This window comes from Saccopteryx bilineata, chromosome 5, assembly GCF_036850765.1.
Source record: "Saccopteryx bilineata isolate mSacBil1 chromosome 5, mSacBil1_pri_phased_curated, whole genome shotgun sequence".
In the NCBI taxonomy this organism is placed as follows: Eukaryota; Metazoa; Chordata; class Mammalia; order Chiroptera; family Emballonuridae; genus Saccopteryx; species Saccopteryx bilineata.
Genome location: NC_089494.1, coordinates 28,244,496 through 28,266,912, shown reverse-complemented (window position 1 = coordinate 28,266,912; position 22,417 = coordinate 28,244,496). Strand labels below are relative to the sequence as shown.

General features: G+C 42.0%; 1 protein-coding gene across 3 annotated transcripts in view; it reads right to left on the bottom strand.

The window, feature by feature from the left end:
- Positions 1 to 408: 408 nt before the first annotated feature.
- The window catches only part of KLF7 (KLF transcription factor 7), a 90,558-nt gene continuing 68,549 nt past the window's right edge, over positions 409 to 22,417 (bottom strand). For all 3 annotated transcript variants that reach the window (XM_066278715.1, XM_066278716.1, XM_066278718.1), the window contains exons 3-4: positions 11,624 to 11,747; positions 409 to 4,345 (exon numbers count right to left, since the gene is read on the bottom strand). In XM_066278715.1, the coding sequence (XP_066134812.1) occupies positions 4,294 to 4,345; positions 11,624 to 11,747 (176 nt within the window). In that variant the 3' untranslated portion in view covers positions 409 to 4,293. The remainder of the gene's footprint in view (positions 4,346 to 11,623; positions 11,748 to 22,417) is intronic.

The following is a 22,417-nucleotide window of genomic DNA, read 5'->3' as shown; positions in this document are numbered from 1 at the left end:
GAACCTGATCTTTGTAGTTCAATGTGCTGCGTCTCTGACTTTCCCTACCTTCTTCCTCCTCCTCCTCCTAAAACCAACTCATGCAAAAGACAAAAGCACTTTGCACTGCATTTTATTATTTTACCAAGTGCCTTCCATAGAGGAGACCATTTTGAACCAATAAAACAAATCACTAGGTTTTGCTGATCTTGCCGCTCGAGTGTCTTTCTTTCCGACTCTGCCATAGAATTGAGAAGTGGGGGCTACAGGCAGGACGCTCTGGGCACGATGGATGAGCTGCCCTGAATGTCCCGTTGATTTCCCCTTTGATGCAAATAGACATGGCTTATCTGGAAGCTTATCCCAAACTAAAATCCTTGAAAAAATCTTCTCTGGCTTTTAGATTCAAAGAAGATTTTTTCAAAAATAGGAATCAGTTCTGCTAATCATGCGTGAGGTTGGCTGTCTTTTTACCCTGTTAGAATCAGGCAATCAAAGATGTAAAAAGGGCACAAGGAGGCACAGGAGGGGAGGAGTTGGGGTATTTGAAGGGCTTTGCAAGGGAAAGCATGTAGGGAGGAGAAGGAAATGGTCGGCATGAAGTTCATTTTGGGGTTTCTGATATTTTTATAAAATGCAGCTTTGTCACGGAATCCAAACATCTCTTTTCTGGATGTAATCGTCATCACCACCAGGCATTAAGTTGGGCAGATTAACCGTTAGTGGGGCAGGAGGCCAGTAGCTAGCAGCAGCATAGCATTTCAGGTTTCCACATCTTTGACTTACAGCCAGGTGGTAGGAGAAAGAAGCACAACTTGAAATAAAGAAAACTGTCAAAATTGTCAATGGCTTAGAAATACTCTTGTTCTCTACATGGAACTCGGAGCCCCGGATTACGTGTGTGTGAGAAGACACTCACAAGAAACACTAGGCCAGGCTTTCCTTTCAAATTTGGGAGCCCCTGGAACATTGGGAAGTAACAATTGAAATGAGAAAACCGTTTGATGTATTTCAAATGTCCATTAAAGCTCTGTTTTAAATAACCTGTCCGTTTGGGAGCCAAATATTTTCAGGTCATTTCTAGGAAAGCCTGTTCATTCCAACAGGCTCTTACCAATCACCTCTGCCATTTTGGAGATGATGGGCATTCTATCACAAATTCATTTCCAGAATGACTGGGATTATACCCCCCCCCTCCCACGGTCAGGACTGGTTACCATCCACAGGTGTCAACTGGGCTAGAGAAGAAGAGTTTCAAAGCCATCCACTTAGCACCCACCAAATTCTCAGGCCAATTCTCACAGTCAACAAATGACTCGGAAGCAAGCAAGCAAGCCCCACCATCACGGTTCAGCGCACCCTGCTCTGAGAAAGGTCAGGAGCAGATTACAAAGGACCTCACTGATACAAAAGAGAGAGGAATTACAGAACAGTTCAGACACTGATGAGGACCAAAGGGCCTTTGTTCCACCACATTCAAATGAGATCTTTTCAAGACCACAGATGACAACAGGGAGCAAACAAGCAATGATTACTCTTTTTGCATTCTTCTTCTTTTTTTTTTAACTTTCTTTTTAATAGAGCCTTGCATTGGTTAGTTCAAAAATTAAATTAAGTATTATAAACCCTTAATAATAGCATTTCAAGAGGCGAGAGCAGCCCCAGCTGGGGAGAGAACATTTGTAAATCGTGGCAGCCATGGCAAATGCCATCACTGATGTGTGCGTGCATTTGTGCTGGAGGCTGCTATAGAAAGGGAAACGAGCGAACCAACAAAATGTGGGGTGTCTAAAGTTTCATCTAGTGCACTGACTGGAGGCGCTACAGTTAAATACAGCTGAGGTTCAAGGTCCCCCCACATCCTTCATCCAGAAATGATGCACCACACATTCAAATATAACCCCGTGGTACGCCCTGCTGGACTGGCCGTGAAATGCACTCGAATGCAGTAGAGAACTACGAGATTGTCAGCAAGCAGTGCTCCAGAAATTGTTTCTAAGTCATGTCTAGTTTTAAATCTTTGGAATAAAACTGATTTTTTTAAAATACCCTCCAACTAACATATACATAACTGCCTCCAGCAAAGGGGCAGATTTTTGTGTGTATGTGTTTTAGGGTGGTTTTTTTATTGTTGTTGTTTTGTTATGGGTTGGGTTTTTTTTTATTTTATTTTATTTTATTTTTGGTCTAAATTGAAAAAAAGGAAAAAGAGAAAGTAAGGTTTAAGGGCCAGACTTCAGAATGCCCCACGTGTCCAATTGGCAGCTACAACATTTGTGACAAGAAAGCTCCTTTACCCTCAGATGAGTAGTTTCAACATTTCAGTGAAATCAAAGGTTGCAGAAGGCTGAGGAAACCAAATGCCAAGGATCTTGAAGGTTGCTGTCATAAATGTATTTGTGTTTCTTATGTTATTACTTCCACTTAAAGGCTTCAGTTTTGCATCCCAACTAGGTATGGGGTGGCCTTTTAACAGTCAATGAGTCAGACAGTCAGAGGAGGGCAGGAGGGGAGCCAGCTGGTATGAAGGAGCAGCAACCGTGTGCGGACCAAATGCCATTTTTTTTTAGACGTGTCTTGAAGGGATGGTCCCAGAATATACAAAATATACAATCTGTCCTAATAACCACCCCGCCTGCTTGCATAGGCCATTTAATGGTCCTAAAGGCAGTCTTTGGAGTTGAGGCCAGTGCCAGCTAGCTAGGAATGCGGGTAGATAGAGACCGATATTGGAAGTGTGTGTGGGATGAAAAGTAAGAAATGTAACCCCCTTGGAGTCAATCTGCAGAGTAAACGTGAGGCCTCTGTTGATCCTGGGTGCTCTAGGTCACAAGTCATGATGGGCCTAGCCAGAAAAAAAAAATTAGAAATACATCTCTCCTTTTAGACAGACGAGAGAAACATCTCAACCCTTTCCTTAAATGTCCACCCTTCATTCCCACAACGGCATTTTTGAACTGTGTGTTTTAACAAGTGGAGTAACATAGCTCAGTGGGTATGAGAGAAGAAGAGAGGATGATGTTTTTTGAAGCCACTAGACTTGGGAGGCATCTTCCGTTTTCCCCAGGAAGGAGTGGTATTTTTGGCTTTTTGTCAGGTCATAACCCAGAGTTAGGTTCAACGTGCAGCTGCCCTTTGAGACTAGCAGCATCTACGCTGAAACTGGGCACAGGGTAGCAATGACACACAGCACAGGGTTGACCACTATGAGCTGAGGTCATGACGCCTCAAGGGGAGGAGAGAACTGTGATGTCCCATCTGATTGGCTGCTTCGAGAGCCAGACATCCAGGTGCTGAGAGAGTCCTGGAGAGGTTTAGTCCATGGAGAACAGATAAAACATTTAAGCTTCCAAAATAAGCCTTTCAAGTTTTCGTTAGCAAAAAACAGAGAGATTAAAAAGAAAAAATCTAGCACTGGCAATAAGGTGAGGCTCAAGGGATAGACTGTGATTTATCATCAAGGACTTTATTCTCTTGGCCACTTTGCAGTCATGCTAGAAGTTTCCAGAATCCCTAGTGCATATGGTGTGCAAGATCAAAAAGTAAGAAAAGAAAACTCCTCCCTTAAGAGTGAAGTCTAGAGAAATGCAGGCCAGAAAGGGGTAAGGTGTTATTCCAGAGTCCGTCGCCGCTAAGGCCGTTGGTATCGACTCGAAAGATCTCAATGGTACTAAGAAGAACCAAAACCGATCAACAGTTCTTTGAGGAAGTTGGACGCACGGAATAGTAGGACTTTTCAAACACAAAGGACAAATAAACCAGGAGTTAATTTTGGCTACCAAACTGCAATTTGGTTTTCTAGGTCATTTTCCCCCAACTATTTAAAAAGAAACGTTAGTGCTACACATATGCAACTTTAAGACGTTGTATTCTCCTATCAAGTTGCACTGAGAAGCAAGTTAGAGATAAGCCCCTCTTACGGCTGTCCACCTGCAGCAACGTCACATCCATTTTCTCTGATTTCCATTGGCAACGGCAGGAAATAATTCCAATAGTGCTGAAGTGAGCAGCCAGTCTGCCTTGCTGAGTTCACCCGGTTTCCCTCTTCTTTGTCTTCTACCATCTGGCTAGGGCAAGGCATGAAGGATAGACGTATATATTTTAAATAGAGCTGAGTGCAAGATAGTGTGTGTGGTGGTGGAGGGGGTTCTGTGTGAGAGAGTGTGTGTGTGTCTGTGTGTGTGTACACAGAGGTTTAGAAGTGAGAACTTTCTTCTGTGAGGCAATGGGTCCCTGCCTGAAGTCCAGCCCCCGCCTCATGGCATTTCCTTCGGACAACGGCCGACATCATGGCAACTCTGGCCTTCAGGATTTTTAGATATGTCTCTTCATATGGAGGGCAAGATGGTCAGACCTGGAAAAACACCTAGGAAATATAAACAACAAGGATATTAGAGGGGTCCAGGCAAAAAACTCAACTTCCATCACCCCTCAGAAAATGATTAACCCTCCCTTAAAGAGAGTCAGGACATGAGGACTGAGAAACAAGGTAGCATGTTAGGAAGGTGAGCTCAGGGGGGAGATTGCTTGGGTTTAAATCCCAGCTCTCCCAACAGCTGTGTGACTCCAAGCATGTTAACCTCTCCATGCCTTAATTACTTCTTCATAATGTGATGATCATCGGGGCATTTAACTCATAGCTTAGTTGTGAGGATTAAATAAGACTACCTATGCAAATTGCTTAAACTATTGCATGGGACATAATAAGATCTCAATGAATGTTAACTATTATGATCATAATTGTCATTAATAAAGAAGAAATAAATATGCAAATGCTTTGGAAACAACATGGGTCATGCCTGAATACTACAAACACTCCATGAATGATTAGCCTGTATTAATATATGGTGGAACTCTAACATTTCCGCACCCAAAGTTCAGCCTTGAGCTTCACAACGAAAGCCCAGAAACACTGCCTACGATACCTACAGGTTTACACAGACACTAAGTTCATCTCAACAGAAAGATGAAGAGGGAGCTCACGTTTCCTGAGTGTGGTGTAATATGCAGGCATATGGTAGGTGCTTCCCCAGCATCACCCCAGTGATGTCCTCAGCAACCTTCCATGGTAAGAGTTTACACCCTTTTGTGTATGTGTGGTAAGGAAAGCGAGGTTAGGGTCCCACAGCTATTGAGGGACAGAATTGAGATGAGGTCCCAGGTAGACCTGCAAATCTACTTGTTTGACACTGTTTCTTGGCACCTAAGGTTCACCACTGGGTCTTCCCAACCTTCACAGGAGATGCAGTGGCTATCTTCACGCCTTCTCATTTCTTATAACATCACCAATGTGACTTTCCCTTGGGCAGCAACTCTCCTGCATTCTAGTTGTATGGGCTGACCCTCCTCCTAAGGCTGAAGTTATGACGATAGTGATCCACTAAGTAAATCCTGTGACCCATAAAGATCAACGAGAGCCTGTCCTGGGGCATTTGATGAAATTAAAGGAAGAAAGCAGCTTTCTTTCCACTGGGGCTGCTAAGCTACTAAGATTGAAGCCTAGAGCTGCTGGTGTCCACACTGCCATGTGGGAAATAGCCTGCTTGAGAATGAAGTCAGGAGAGAAAACTTGGGCCAGAGAATAGAATGAGAGAGAGAGAGTCCTGATGACAACATCTGAGAACCTGGATCCAGCCAAGCCCAAAGACACACCTGTTCTTAGTTACCTGAGCTAATAAATACCCTTAAAGGCCAACACTAGTCTGAATCTGGTGTCTGTATCTTTCAGGGGTCCCCAAATTTTTTACACAAGGGGCCAGTTCACTGTCCCTCGGACCATTGGAGGGCCGCCACATACAGTGCTCCTCTCACTAACCACCAATGAAAGAGGTGCCCCTTCCGGAAGTACAGCGGGGGGGGGGGGGGGGGCAGATAAATGGCCTCAGGGGGCCGCATGCGCCCGCTGGCTGTAGTTTAGGGATGCCTGTTCTAACTAATAAGGTGGGCATTTCCATATCCCTGAAGCCTACAATCTAAGGCTCTGGCGAGAAGTGAAGTCAGCACACGAGATAGCAGTCAATCTTAGCTCTGAGTGTGTGCTCTCCCTCTGGATTCTTCTCCTACAACTGGCCACTCTCCTACCTGGGAGAGTATTCCCTGGCTCCCTTTGAGCCCCAGAAACCTTCACAGTTCAAAATTCTTGTTAGGATGTTAGCGAGTTGTCCTGTTCAGGTTAGCAAGCTTTCTTGTTCACTGCAGGATTTCCCTGTGTTTGTTTATTTTAAAAACAAACAAAAAACCCCACTCTGTTCCCTGACCCCTACATTCTCTATACACTGTGTTCACTACTTAAACAGGTACATGTGCAGGATAGAACCCTAAGGAAACGAAGTAAAACAGAACAAGGGTAAAATTTAAAAAATATATAAGAATGGGAAAAGAATAGTAGAAAACATCCTAATCCAGTAACATGTTGAATAATAACAGTTCTAATACCAACTTATTTCAGGCTCCGATTTAGAATGAGCAAGATATTTGGGTTAGTCCTTTGAGTACCATCAGAGTGCCATTGGGGATTTGATTTTCTATATAACAGAAATCAATTTTCTTTAACAGCAAGTACTCAATGCCATTGGTACACAGAAAAGCAATATAGCCTGCAGGGAATTCAGCATTTAATGTGCATAATTCTGTTATCTCCGGAAGGTACACTCAGTAGTGTCCACTACCTGATCTCTTTTCTTCCCTTCTCACTTCCCTGCCTCTCTTTCTCCTTTTATCCCAACAGCCTAGAGAAAGAAGATCTAAATTGAAAACTTCTTTCTGCAGGCAATTCCTTAAAGTTAATATCATTACAAAAAGTCTTGAAAGAAGGTACCATTCTTATTTCCACAACCAGATGAGGTAGGTATTCATCACAAAGAAGCAAAGCTGAGATTTGAACCCAAGTAGTCTGACTCCAAATCCCAGGTTCTTAGCCACACCTGCTTTTCAAGCCGAGAAGAAGGGAGGGCTGAAATGTAAATTTAAGGAGTATGTAGCAGGTATAATAATGAATGGTTTCCCCTCTCCAAATCTACACCTAATTCCCAGAACTTCTAAGTATGTTAGGTTACAAGGCAAAGGAGAATTAAGGTTATAGATGGAATTTGCTAATCAGCTGATCATAAAAGAGGGAGATAATTCTGCATTTTCTGGGCAGAACTAATGTCTTCACAAGGTCCTTATAAATGAAAGAGGAAATTGAAAGAGAAAAGCAGAGGAACTGGCAGCATGGGAAGGACTCGACAGCTTGGATGATGGGGAAATGGGGTCAGGAGGCAAGAAATGGGGTCAGCCTGTAGAAGCTATAAAGACAAGGAAATGGGTTCTCTTTTAGAGCTTCTAGAAAAAACGCAGCCCTTCTGATACTTTGATTTTAACCCAGTAAGACCTGTGTTGGACTTCTCACCTACAGAACTATTAGATAATACATTTGTAAAGATAGATGAAAATGACATTACATTTGTGGCAAGTGGTAATGGCAGCAACTAGAAAGCTAGTGCATAAGTTAGTCTGGTCAGGCCTGATTAGTAAAGGTCTGTGAGAAGGCAACCAAACAGAGATGAGGTGGTCTGCCTGTTCCGAAGGGAGCCGTGGGGATCTGAGCAGGCAGGAAGTGAAGGGGAAGGCTTAGTAGTGGACACAGCCTCTTTCCTTTCCTTCCGCTATTCTGGGAACTTAGAGGAAAACAATATTCTTGATACACAGCTTCACTTGCAATAGCCATTCAGTAATGTATATGTTCTAGACTTCTATTCCACCTTTACCAGGTGCCTACTCTGTGCTGGGTATCTAGCAATATATGTGCAAGCCTTCTATTTCTTTCAGAAAAAAATAAATAAATGGAAAAAAACCCACTAGATCTTTAACATGATATGAACTATAATTGTGTCCCTCCAGAATTAAACTAGCATCATTCTATGTTCAAACTCTAAGAAGTATATGATACTTAGCATGAGATTAGGGCCCTCTCCACTGAGGTTTTTATTTAAATTCAATACACCAGCAAGATACTTATCCATGATTAATTTATATTTATTAATTTATTACTGAGCTCTACATAGGAATAATATAAGATAATAGATAAACTCAGCATTGAAAAATGTAGAATCAAATAATTCTAAGGGTAATATACCCCCAGAGGGTATTTATGACTAGACAGTAGGCAGATGACCTTAAATAAGAAGGTCCTTAATGATCGAAATTTGTTCATCACAGAGAAGCAGTCAAACCCCTATGGTCGTTTCTCTTGCTTACGAAAAAGGCACACTAAAGTCATGCCGGCATTAAGCCAACAGCAACCCTCTAGGGCCCCAGAGGGCTTGACAATGGCTGATGTTTCTTACCGCCTATAGCGAGCTGACTCAAAGATCGAAATCTGCCCAAGATCTTGGAGGTCCTTACTGGTAGCAGTCTCCCTGGCTTATAACTGTGCTGAGTCGGCAGAACAATGGCCTACCTATTGTCACTAGTGGGAGCAGAGCCTTTCGTCACCATCAGCAGCCTCATGCTCGAGGGGCTGAGACACAGATTCATCCTCTGGCCGCTGGTCACTCAGTGGGCTGGCATGGTTTACAACGGTAAGGAATTGACCGAGTCACCTCACTGCATTTGTCCCCAGCCCAGACCTGCAGCCAGGAGTCCCAAAGCCCAATGTCTTCAGGGAAGGCAGATAAAGTAAACATGGCAGTGGGTCAAGTGTAAGAAACACACAGTACTTTTAAAAAAATTTTTTGAGGTAACTCATACTGTTTTCTTTCTACAGTGGCTATACCACCAATCTTCATTCCCATCAGCAGTGCACGAGGGTCCCCCTTTCTCCACACCCTCGCCAGCACTTGTTGTTTGTTGATTTATATTTTATTAACTAGCATCACCCCAATAAATCCAATAAAAAGGCAAAAAAGAAAAAGAAAAAGAAACACAGCACTGTGTGATTCCACTTTAGATAAGGTGTGGCTACAAAGAAATACTGCTCTCTGTAAGAGCACAACAGAGCAAGTGTGGTGGTGATCCATGTCAGCTGACAGTTTGCCTTCATGTTGGGAGACCACAGGGAGTGGTGGGAACAGTGAGAAATTAGTGGTCACATGGCCATTTCAAATGGCTCCAGGAAATTATGGCCCCTGGTCCCTGGGAACAGGAGACCACGTTACTAGATCATCTGATTTTTCCAGACAAAGCCAGAAATACAGATTTTTATGACCTCTAGAAATTTTAAATGTTAGCAAAACATACACATGTATCTTTTATTCTAGCCTGTATGCAAAATAAAAGTATACATGGTCCATGCTTTAAGAAAAGGAAACCCCAATCCCAGCTTAGCCTCTAAATAGGGTCCGAGTGCTCAAATTTAGAAGAGGCAAGAGGTAGGTTTCTCACGCTGACACAGGGCGGTGCCAGGAGGATCCGGTGTCCTGCTCAGGGCTACAGATGCCCTCTGCTTCGGAAGGAAAGAGTCTTCGAAGGAACACCAGCTCCCCACCTGCTCCAGCTTTCCTTTCATCCGCCCTGGACCCACTCCAGTTACCGATGCCACCTCCCAGAACTGCGCTATTCTTAGCACAGCCCCTGCAGTTGAAAGGCAAGGTGCTGCCTGTCATAAGACACTGATGAGAGTCCAACCCCTCATTTCTGACATTGTTGAAAATGCACTGACGACTGGCCGATGCCACAGGACTTTGCGCTATTCATAATCTCTCCCAAATACTATGCTGCAGAACTTGTACCATCTGCCTAGAAAATTTCTAGCCCCAGAAACCATAGTATGTTTTGATGAAGCAAAAAGACTAACCAAATTGCCCATCTCTGACATAGCCTTCACTGAATTATCTAGTTGGTTTGAAATATTTCTCATTAAAGCACACCATCAGATTTAATTCCAATATGTCAACAGCTACACAGTTGTAAATTTCACAATAAGTCAGTTGATATTAAGAAAGAAAGACTAACTGGCAATTTCCCCAGAAGAACTCTGTCCATTTCCAAGGATGAAGGTGATCCACAATGCACAATCTCCAAGTAACAGCCTCCCCGCCCTTCAGGGCTGGGATTAATGTGTGCACCTCCTGTATACACTCTGACAACTCACAGAGTGGGTATAATGCCCTTTCTCAAACTCCTGGGGCAAAGACTCAGCATCTATGTTGCTTCTTTATTAGTAGCCAGGGCTAGAGAGGAAGAAACTTGAGGTGGGAGTGGGGGGAAGTTGTCAAACAAGGAGAACCATGCCTGAAGTATAATCCATGGAAGAGCTGCTAGGACATTTAGGTAATGGGGTAGAAATAAACAACAGGTTGTATTCTTGGGTAGCAGAAGAAAGCTCCAAAGGAATGAAGGACAATAGCTCTGAGAAGTGTACTTCCTCAGCCCTGGGTGGGAGGTTATCTCTGGGTTCCAGAAGGCATGGGGGCTTTATTTAGTTCTTAAAGAATGAAGATAAGAGGAAAATAGCCTCTTCAGGAAGAAGGAAAAAAAAAGAGGAAAAACATGAATGCTCCTTTATAAGCATCTTAAAGAAGCTCCAAGCCAACTGGCCACACATGTGACTTGGCCACCCCTGACCTGCTCTCCAAACAAACACACACCACGCCAGAGGAAGGCCTGGAGAGGGGAGGGGCCGGCACAGGGACCCGGCAGGCAGGATGCGAAAGCGATCAAATTTCCTCCCAAGGAGAACCAGACCTCGGTGGACATCCTGCACGCCCCTCCTGCCATCCTGTGAGCGGCTGGCCAAGCCGGGGAACCCTGAGGCTTTCAGGGCTTTTATCGTATTAGAAGCATTTTTCTCATCATAACCGAGACCTTTAGTATTGCATTAAAAAGATGGTTAATTTTCTTAAGCTTCCTTTTAAACACAGAAATAGGATTAGAAGGATAACACGCTCAGATGCAAGCCCGTTATTTGATTATGTCTAAACCTAATCCTGCCTTCACCTTGGCCTGCAGAATCTCCATTCCGGGCTTTATTGGTTGATAATGCCAAGGCTGTCAGATACTATTACTTGTGTAGTATCTGCTGCTACGTGCTCTCTCTTCCACTATCAAATGCTGAAGGTTTGGAAATTGAATTATAGGATAAGTTCTCAAAGCTTAGCCATCTTTTAGACCTTTGTGATTACTTTCAAAGGAGGAAGGATGGTGCCGGCCCCCAAAGAATGGGACCCGTCTTCAGTAAATTCTTTTCTATTACTTCAGAGGAAAGCCTTATAACTCACCATCCTTCCACTAAGCAGGTTTTCTGCTCTTTCACGTTATTAAGGATGAGCGAAAATGGTATTGATGTTAATAAAAAGATCAAAAGAAGCAGCTACAGGTAACCATTCTCTATCCTATTACTTTTCACATTATACTAAAATGATCTGTCTCATCATTTCCTTGAGGGTAGAAATTGTGTCTTATTGCTATCCAGCGACTAACGTTCCTGGCCCAAAGCTGGTGTTCAGTAAATATTTGTGTAACTGAAACAAGAATTCATATTATCTCTGCATTACATGCAAAAAGGCACCCTTATCTCATCGGTTTTCTTGGTGGAGAAGTACATAGCATCCCCAGATTGGAGATGCTGTGAGACAGGCATGTGATGAATCCACAAGCACATGGACAGCCCGCCCTCCAACCCACCATCTTCCCTCCCCGTCCGCTAGTTTCTAAGTTTCTTTACCTGTCGCAGTGGTTGCATTTAAAGGGCTTTGCACCTGTGTGTTTCCTGTAGTGCCTCGTGAGCTCATCGCTTCGTGCAAAACGCCACTCGCACCCTTCCCATGAGCACTTATAAGGCTTCTCACCTGCAAAAAGAAATGGAATGACCACAGTCAGTGATAGGAACAAAATGGCCACTCGCCTGATCAGATTCTGCTACCTGTTTATCAGTCTTGGGAAAGGGCTATATAAGCCATTCTTGAAAGAATACATTTCCTAAACACTGTACATTACATTTCCTTTAGTCTCCCAGTATTTGGGTTGTTATTGTTTTTTTAACCTTCAGAAGTGGTTTCACAAGATCCTCAAATCTGGAGCTGTCGTTTCAGTTTCCAGAGCCAGAGCATTTCCTCCAACTGGTGAGGGATCAATTTTTATTTATTTTCTATTCCCTGGAGCACTTTGACCCCCCCAGTCCAAGCAGAAAGGAAATGTGCTATTTTCATCTGAACCACAAATGCTTCTAATCTATTTTTCTCCAGAACCTACAGTAATTTACCATTTCAGCTTTTTCAGTCTCCTCCCCCACCCAAACTGTAGCCAGGTAGCTGCCTGACAGGGCCAACAGCCCAGGCCTCCCCAAACCACTGCTCCTTCCAGTAAATGAGTGATGGGCAGTCACGAGAAAGGGCTACGATCTGAGGGCAAAGCAAAAATCACTTGACAATTCCTGGCATTTGTGTGAAATACAGTCACCAAGTCCTATTTAAGAAGTCCACAAGTTAATGACTTCAGAGTGTTCATATTAGAGAAAGATACACACTATTACAAAATATTTTTAAAGCCAATTTGTAGAGCAGGGGTTTAGCCACAGAGAAGCTGCTTAAAAGCATGAAATTCGAGCTCTCATACTCAAGTGACCTTTTCTCACAGTACATACAGATGGAGGGACGTGGAAAAGAGAGCACATGACTTTTCCTAAGACCTTTTTTTTTTAAGCCCATCAATGTCTGTCATCAAACATGACAAATATTTACCCTTCCAACTGTATGGTTTGTTGGTTCTAATTAAGATGAAAAATCTTTAAAACCACATGAAGTCACGAGTTACTGAGCCCTGTAACTGAAAGGCAGGTTAGTATAGTGGTCAATGGCTTTGAAGTCAACCTTTTTCAGTTCTGCTTCTAATTGTCTAAGTAACTGGACCTCTCTCTGCCTCTGTTTTCTGAGATATAATAGTATGTACCTCCAAGGGTTAGAGAGGATAAATTAATATGTAAATGAATATGCAGTATCTATCTATTCATTAGAACAGTGCCTGGCACATGGAAGATTCACATAACTTGCAAACGGCCAAACCCCAAATTTCAGGCTACACAAGTACCAAAGGACTATCTATGGCTGTCCCATTATTCCTCCATTTTTCACGGCTCAGCCTTCACTCGGCAGCCCTTAAGGAGACACTGCCCAGGACTAACTTGACTCACTTTCTTCTTTCTACCTTTTTTTCTCCCCTTTAAGCGTGACTACAAAGTGACCACAATTCTTTATTTGTATCACCTAGAATCAAGCCAAACACAACTGAAAGTTTCATGTCATTAAATCGGTGCCCTAGTGAGCCACTGCTCTACAAGATGCCGAGAAGGGGCACGAGGAACGCGGGCACGTCTTTGAAAGGGAACCAAGGAGACATGAAGGAGAGCTGGAGCGCAGGAGGAAGCCCATTCAGCCTTGGGAGCCAGTAATGAATGAACCCCTGAGCAGTGTTAAAAGTTCACCTCTGGATCCTTGAAGCCAAAATTTTAGAAAAGTGTACCCGCTGAACAGAAGGTGAAGAGGGGAGATGTCAAATCGACTTTGGAGTTAGCAACCTGGGATCTTTCTGAGTTCATTACAGACTGTGAGCAGTGTCCGATGCGGGGGGAGGGGGGTACGTGTCCCACATTTATCATGAGGCTTAAATAAGTGGTCATGTAGAAGACATACTTCTTGAGCCTGGCCCAGGTACATATCCAATCACTGTGAACTCCCCTTCCTCCCCAGTTCACTCGTGTGCTCAGAGGGGCTGAGGGGACAGGTCTAACGGGGTGTCAACAAAAACTTGCAGAGCTCAGGCTCCAGACTGCTGGGTCTGGAGTCACTCTGGGCAACCGAAGTATTGGAAAACATAGTCTGTTTAAGCTTTAAATACATCCCCAGTATATTGATGGAGAGCGGATCAGAAGAAGTGAGGCTCTAGATCAGCTATGAATGCGTGGGACGCTGAAGGGGAGTAAGAGACCCCAGCTGGGGAGAGAAGTGCCCTCGCAGAGTAGCAGGTGGGCACCCTTTGTAATGCTATTGATTACCCACAAGGCTTTGTTACTTCCAGGAAATCTAGCATGCACAACAACAACAAACAGAGAACGAGGCACCAAAGACTTCAGAAATTCAAAATGCCCTCCACCTCCAAAACTCTTCAAATACAGGTTAAACTGGAGGTTCCTGGAACCGTGGGGACCAAACACGGCCCAATTGCAACGAGGTATCCGAAAATCCTATGACATTCTACAGCAATAAGCAGAGATATTCAGTCCCCAAAATCAATCCCACAATCGAACTAACCCGTCCGTCACAGGCAACCATATTCTGAAGGACACAGGAAGGACAGAGAGAAAATGAAAGAGATGAAAATGGATGTCTTTGGGGTTTTGTTTTGTTTTTTTCAAACTTTGCTTTTCATCTGGCAGATTTTTTTTTAATTAGTTCCATTTTGTTTTATTTTGACAAATAATATCAAGGATTTCGTTATTTCCCAGGAAATAATGTAGGTTCTTGGTTAATTCTGGCACAGACTATGTCCTATCCAGTGGCCATTTGAGTGGCCCTTTGGCAACTGTGTAAACAGCAACTACAGATAGTTTGACTTGACTCTGAATTGTATCACTAACGTTGTTCCCTGCTTACGGCTAGGTGCTGCCCAGAACCATACTGAGGACAAGCCCCTCCTGTACCCTGACAGTTTTGCCAAGTCATACTGTAGTGATTCATCAAGCTATTTTTCCAGCATTGATTAATTTATGTACAAGTTGCTATTTCTGAAAATTCTCACTGATAAAAAGTTTAAAATAAACAAGGAGAAACTCAGCCAAATGAAGGAGTGATGCCTGGAAAAAGGCAGAGTTAAGAAATCAAAAGAGCAGAAAAAATATATAAGGAATTGGAAATATAACTTCATATCTAGGGTTTAGAAATAGGAGGATTAGGCTGACCTCATTTCCGGGTTCTAGACCCACTTCCGTAAACCAATTTCTACTTGCAAGCAGGTAGGTGAAATTATCAGTATTTTGCATGGAGTTAGCACCCATTGCTTGATCTTGAGGGTGGAACCACCTATATTTACAATGCATTAGTTTTCATTCAAACAGACTACCTTGCAGATTTCTTCTCATTTTATAAAAGCCTTGGGTTTCTTTCTTTATAAAAGAAAGTTTCTTTTTTCAGAAATGAAGGAAGGCGAGAAGGGAGGGAGGGAGGGAGAAAGGGAGGGAGGGAGGGAAGGAGGGAAGGAGGGAGGGAGGGAGGAAAAAGAAATAGGTAGTTCAGTCACAACTGGAGCAAATTTCATGCAAAACCTGCTCATCTCCCTCACCCTCCCTTCTCCCTCTGCTCTACTCCAGATACTATTTCTGGGTATAGAACAGAAAATGTCATACCTTCACAGCACTATACAACATGGCACCTGGGATATTGCCTACCTTTCAACTCACTGTGCCTCAAGAGTGGATGAAAATATTCAAGGAATACTATATGAAAAAGGCAGATGGGAGAGAGGCTTACACATTAGGAGTCCAGTCCAGAAGGAGTGTGGTGAGGCAGGCACATCACAAGAGGTTGGACGAGGGAGTATGACAGGGCCCACAGCTCACAGTGCTACAAGGAAAACTCACTCTTCGGGGTGACTTCAATTTTAGGAGGAATGTCAATAATTTCTTTTCCTATCTGGAAATTAACCCTGGGGGTGTACATGTCATCTCAGTAGTGACAGCAGGTCTAATCAGGTATAAATAGATTTATAACCAAACGAGGGCTCTTAAAAAGAATTAAGGAGACTTGAGAAACAGGACTGACATTTAGCAAGGGTGAATCATGGCAGGAATTCATGCTGCCCCACAAAATGGCCTCTGACATGCAATGTGGTCTGAGCCAATGTGGCATTTGTTAGTTTCTTACAGGTTAATTTTCTCTACTTCATCATGACCATCAAATCTGATTGATCAAAAACACATAAAGCTGACCAGGCGGTGGCACAGTGGATAGAGCATAGGACGGGGATGCGGAGGACCCAGGTTCGAGACCCTGAGGTCGCCAGCTTGCGTGCAGGTTCATCTGGTTTGAGCAAAGCTCACCAGTTTGGACCCAAGGTCACTGACTTGAGCAAGGATTTACTTGGTCTGCTGTAGCCCCACGGTCAAGGCACATACGAAAAAGCAATCAATGAAAAACTAAGGTGCTGCAACAAAAATTGATGCTTCTCATCTCTCTCCATTCTTGTCTGTCCGTCCCTGTCTATCCCTCTTTCTGACTCTCTCTCTCTGTCCCTGTCAAAAAACAAAACAAAACTACATACCCTTTGGTGTATGTAGATTTATTCATGTCCTAATATATAAATATTAGAGTATTATAAAATACACATCCAACATAGACATTTAAAAGAAGTACAGCATAGGGGATATAGTCAACAACACTGAAATAACTTAGTGTGCTGCCAGGTGGGTGCTGGAAATATCGGGGAGACCACCTTGTAAAGCATATGACTGTCTAACCACTGTGCTGTACACCTGAAACCAAATCAAAATGATATTGAAAGTAAACTGTAATTGAAAAATAGAAGAGGAAATACACTTTACATTGGAATTTGCAGCACACAAGGAGACATGTATATGCATGTATGTGCATAAATGAAGCAAATGTTACATGAAACAAAGCCTTCTCTTTGATGGGTTAATGAATGCATTCTGATATTTATTACGCAATACATTTACAAAAAAACAAACAAAACATAGAGAGACTCACTAGATTGGCTTTAAAAAAATTAGGGTTAATTAAATATAAATAGAAGGTATAAATTTTTCTTCCTGCACTCAGAAAGCAGTGGTGCACGACCCTACTTTACAGACTCCAGCTCTGTGGTGTGTAAACGAACAGAGCTTGGCTCCAAGCTCCCAGGTCTCACACGCCCACCCTGGGCCCTCAGTCTATTCTATCCACAGCAGTCAGAGCAATCCTTTGAAAATGTAAATCAGAGCATGTGTGTCCTTTACAGGAGACCTTAGTCCTTATATTTCCATATAATTGGTTTCTGTGATATCCTCTGGATTTCATTTTATGCATAAAAACATTATTTGGCAAATGGTTCCACAAGCTTCACTAGACTGCCAAGTAAGTTTAAGACCCGAAAGAGGTTAAGAAGAAATTAAAATGTGAGTGCCCCAATGGCTCCCTATCACTCTTAGAATAAGTCAAAAGCATATAAGGCCCCAGGTGAACCTTTCTAATCACCTCACCTACCTCACCCTTCCAGGTTTAGCATGACCTATCTCACATGTTCCCACCTCAGGGTCTTTGCACTTGCTCCTCCCTCTGCCTGGAATACTCCAGATCTCTTACTTCATTCGTATTACTACTCAACTACCTCCTCCACAGAGACCTAACCTCACCACCTTCTATAAAACAGCAAATCCTGTTACCTCTGTCACTTCATTACTTTAAAATCAGACTGCATATTGTTTGTACATATTATTGTCTATGTTCCCTACTAAAGCATAAGCTTTATGCTGGCATCTGTTTTGCCCACTGTGATACCAAAAGCACTTAAGCAAGGCCTAGCTCAATGCTAAGGATTATGTTAAGTGAATAAAGCACCCTGATTTGCAACAAAGACCCAAGCACTCACAGGCAAGCAGGACAGCCCATGTGATTTCAGCCCCTCTCATTCTAGGTATCGAACTGGCTTAAAAGTAGAAAATGTTTGCTGGCTTGCTTGTTTAAACCTGGCCATTCTTCTGTGGGGACAAAAATGTGGAACTCTATAATGGGTTTAATATTCGTTCAATCAAAGATCACTTCCACTTCTTCCCTATCTTCCCAAACCTAAAATAAACAATATCCTGAAAGTCTCCCTGAAATCTTCATCAGACACCTGGGACCCCAGTCTCCTGGGCAACACGCCCTCTGGGAAACCAAGTGCACCATTTTATGGAAGTCATTCTTAAAGGCTCTCACTGAAGAGGGCTGGGAGAGCATCGGAGATATGTCAAATGTACTGCAGGGTAAACTTGCCTTTAAAATACAGACTGTAGCATGAAATATGAACACGTGTCAGACTCTCGCATTCCAGGTTTAAAGGTCCCTTGAAAATAAACATCACTAATGCAAATTTTCTGCATTCATTTCCTGATCTGCAAAATTTCAAGTTCCTAATCCAATTTCGAAGGAGACCTAGGACTTTGGCATGCCCAGCTTTCTGTTAAAACTAATTTTATCTATTTCTTTTTATTTTTATTTTGAATGAGGTTACTAGATTTCTGTTATCTGGGCATGTCAAGGTCCTAGTCTCTTTAGGACTTGGATTAGGAACTTGAAATTTTGCAGATCAGGAAATGAAAATGCAAAATGGAAAGGAGGAAGAATGCTCTGTACTAGGTTTACATTGCCTCTGAGAGTGTCCAGTGGAAACCGGCAAAGACCCATCAACTGCTTGCTTTCACAGCATGCTCAGCGTACTGCAGAACTAAAGCCACCTGGGGAATAAGGACACTGAGAGAGAAAATGTCACTGAGCTTTCCTCATGCTGGAAAAAGAGTGAGCGGTAAGCATCACTCCATCACTCGGCAATCTCTTCTCGTGTGTGTGTGCTGTAACTAAACACTGCCCCGAGTTTTTCACGCTGCTTGGAAAATGGTCTCAGAGCTCCTCTTAGTTCTCATCTGAACCTTAAACATTTTCATTTCTCAAGGTTTTTAGATTAGGTGATGGACGGAAAATGAGACCAGGGCTTTATTTCCCAGAATTTCAAAAGCACTTATAACTACAGCATCAAGTAGAACGTGTACTTATTACTTATGTACCATGTGGTGTTTTGTGTTCTTTTTTTGGTTAATATATGATTTGCCCACCCAAAGGCCTACTCAGACCTGAGTTGTTGAATTTGCACAAAGAACTAGTCACTTTACAGAACATACAAACATTTACTCTATTTTTTTATTCCTAAAACAACTAATAAAACAGTAGTTGGCTGAAGTTGGGTTAAGTCATCACAGCCTGTATCACCACCTTATAATGGTTGCTTAAAAATATGGAAGCAAACATTTGCATCGCATCCTCAGCGAGGCGCTGCTTCTACTTCAGAGTACGGAGACAAGTGAGAAAGGATGTGACTTAGCCCCACAGCTGCTGACAACCGTGGTATCCAATACAGGAGCCACCAGCCACAGGTGGCTATGAGCCCTTGATATGGGGCTAAGGTGACAAAAGAACTGAACTTCTAATTTAATGCTAATTAAAAATTTTAAAAATGAAGCAATATAAAGAATATTTTATACTTTTATTTTCATAAAACTATACTTAGCTTTAACCATTAAAAATTTAGTGCATGGATTTTAAGTATGTGTAAATATACAACTCACATTGGATTTCAAAGACGAGTTTTTAAAGAATGTAAATATAAAATTATTTTTAAAGTATGTAAAAATAATAAATTTATTAATACAGAACTATATTAATAATTTTTCATATTGGTTTTATGTTGAAATAATATTTTGTATTATTTTGTCTATTTCTCTTTACTTTTTAAAAATGTGATTCCTAGACAATTTTAAATGGCTTGAATATATTTCTATTTTGGACAGCACTGGTTTAAAATACATTTCTATGTGGAAATTCAGTCAAATACAGTACTTAAGACTTCTGGTCTAATTCACTGATGGTAAAACTACAGCCTCTTCAGTGTAACAAGCCATATTCAACCAATATTAGTTGCTGGTTTTAAAGATTTTTTTTTTATTCATTCTTTTTTTTAGAGAAGAGAGAGAGAGAGAGAGAGAGAGAGAGAAGTGAGGATCAGGAAGCATCAACTCCTATATGTGCCTTGACCAGGCAAGCCCAGGGTTTCAAACTGGCGACCTCAGCGTTCCAGGTTGACACTTTATCCACTGCGTCACCACAAGTCACAATTGTTGGTTCTAATACGTACCCAGCAGTGACACTGCTAGAGACTAAAAGTAACAGGAAAGGGTCTCTGCATCAGAGTTGCCAGGTGGGAAAGCCTCCTGCCTGCACACAAGCGACGCCAGGCCCCACGCACCTTCATGTGCACTGGAGGTGGACGAGGGCATTCCAGAGAGACTGCAGTACCGGACCATTGGGTAAGCCTCCCCTGATGCACCACTGAAGCTTGAATCACTGCTTTAGTGGTTCAAAACGGATTAGCCATAAAAACAAAATACAGGTAAAGCATCCAAAAAACAGTTTCTTCTAGTTCTGCCTTTGCCACATAATAGCAATGTGGCTTTGTAGAGTCAATTAACTTCTTCTTTGAGATGTTTTTGTTCCTGTGTGGAGAAGAACTTTAAAAGAATTTTCTGCTTCCTTATGGTTAGGAACATTCAGTGGAGTCTAGTACATGAGAGTGGGTGGTCAGTTACAAAGTCTCAAACCGGTGAGAGGTGTTTGAACAATAATGGTGATATTGAAAGGGAGTGTGCAGGCATGAAGAAAGCCCGACAGGGCTACGGGACAGAGACCTCCGTCACCTCTGGGCAAGGGCAGAAGGGCTTCTGCATGAGGCTGAAACAGGAGCCCAAGCGTCAGGGTGAACCACTTCTCACACCCACCTTGCCTTGGGAAGCATTCTCAGAAAATACACGGGATTAAACCAATCTTTGGGCCATATTCCACTTTTAATGACTGCTAACATTTCCAAAACATTCTTTTACAAGTGAAGTGTTTGATTCTTGGTGAATCTATTTGAAATGTTGGAAGAAGACCGGATTGGTTGGTCATAAAAACTGGCCACCATTCCAGGTGCTCAATCAAAGTTTTTGCAATGTGCAACCTGTGATTTTAATGCATGCGTTTTTAGATACCATAGAATGTTTCCCATAAGCCAAGGAGTATGATAATACATTCAAAGTCAGATTGATCTTTTATTTAAATAAAAATTAGAGTACTGTATAGTACTCTAATACTTTTCAGTGGGGTGAGTGAGGTACAACTAACCCCACCCCAACAGAGCAAAAGGAAATCCCACAACTCTTAAAAATGCAATTCTCAAAAATTGTAATCTCACTTAAAACCTGAAGCATTATGTTCTTAAACTGAAATCGGTAAACATGACCATTAGGGGAAACAAATGTTGTACTGGCATCATGGTTAATTTGTTTTGAATGTTTTCCCTTGTTTTATTTTTATTCTTTTCTTAAATTTGCTTTTATTGTTGTTGTCCAAGACTAATTATAAAAATTATTTTTATTAAATTTTTAGGGATAATGCCAAAGAAAGTTTAATGTCAACTTGAAAATTTAAGTATACTAAATATCAAGAAAGAAGTTGTTAAAACATTCATCTTTTTCCTGTTTAGATGACAACTATACCATATGACTGTGTTTGAAATGAATATATAAGATGTTTCTTCTACTTAGTCGTAAAGGTACTACTTTGTAAGCCAGATTCCCACAATTCAATTTGATATATTTAGGAAGAAGTTTTATCACTAAAAATATAAATTTTAAACTCATAGTCAATCTAGTTTTTGCATTCAAATGTAAAGATATCCATACTGCAGGAGACATATGCAGGAATAGTCCATAACTATCACAATCATCAAATCACTATTAAGAATTTAATTTCAGGAATCAAGAAATGTTTCTTCAGCTTCACACATGTTCCAAGCTAAGTTATTATCAAAAGTATCACCAAGCCATTCTGAAAGTGATGATTCTCTAATGAAGTACAATAGTTGCCCTTCAGAAATAAACCAACACAGAATGGGAACCCTTCCCCCAAAGATGCGATCAATTGCAGAAGTTGTCAACCCAGGTGTACACTTCAAGTGGGTATAGCCGGAAACTTACTCTTCTTTCATGGAGTGTGGTAGTAAGACAAAGACACCACTGGGGCGGATTCAGGGGAGCCTGAGAGCAGTGTGAGAGGACTGGGTACTGGGAGTCACGGGAAGGGAGGGGCACGGAGTCCAGTTCAGGGCAGTGGGGAGGGGGCTAAATCAAAGCTGCCCTGATCCAGTACCCACGCTAGTCATCAAGTGGCACGTATCTCATTAGCTGATAATACCAAATTATTGTCCTAGGTGCACTGATCTTTTCTTTTTTGCTAATTAAAAATTGGAAAATATAAACTTTATTCATTGGCTATTAGGATTCAAAGTTACCTTTCTGCTACATATCATAATATATATACGTGTGTGTGCGTGTGTGTGTGTGCGTGTGTGTGTGCGTGTGTGTGTGTGTGTGTATATATATATATATATATGGGAAACAAATGTTTTACTGGCATCGTGGTTAATTTGTCTTGAATGATTTTTATATATACATGGTATAAAACATGGTATTAAAAAAGTCCATAGGTGTAAATAATCCAAAACTACTTCAGATCTGATTTAGGAAGCTACCACATGATTGGCTTCAGCATCCTGAGTTTGTTCTGATTAAGCTAAAGCTAATCTTAATTGTTATTCCCTGATCATATCAGTGCAGATGGTAAAGAACTGGGCTAAGCATATCAATATTTTATAAGGCAATTTGTCCTAAAATTAAAAAGCC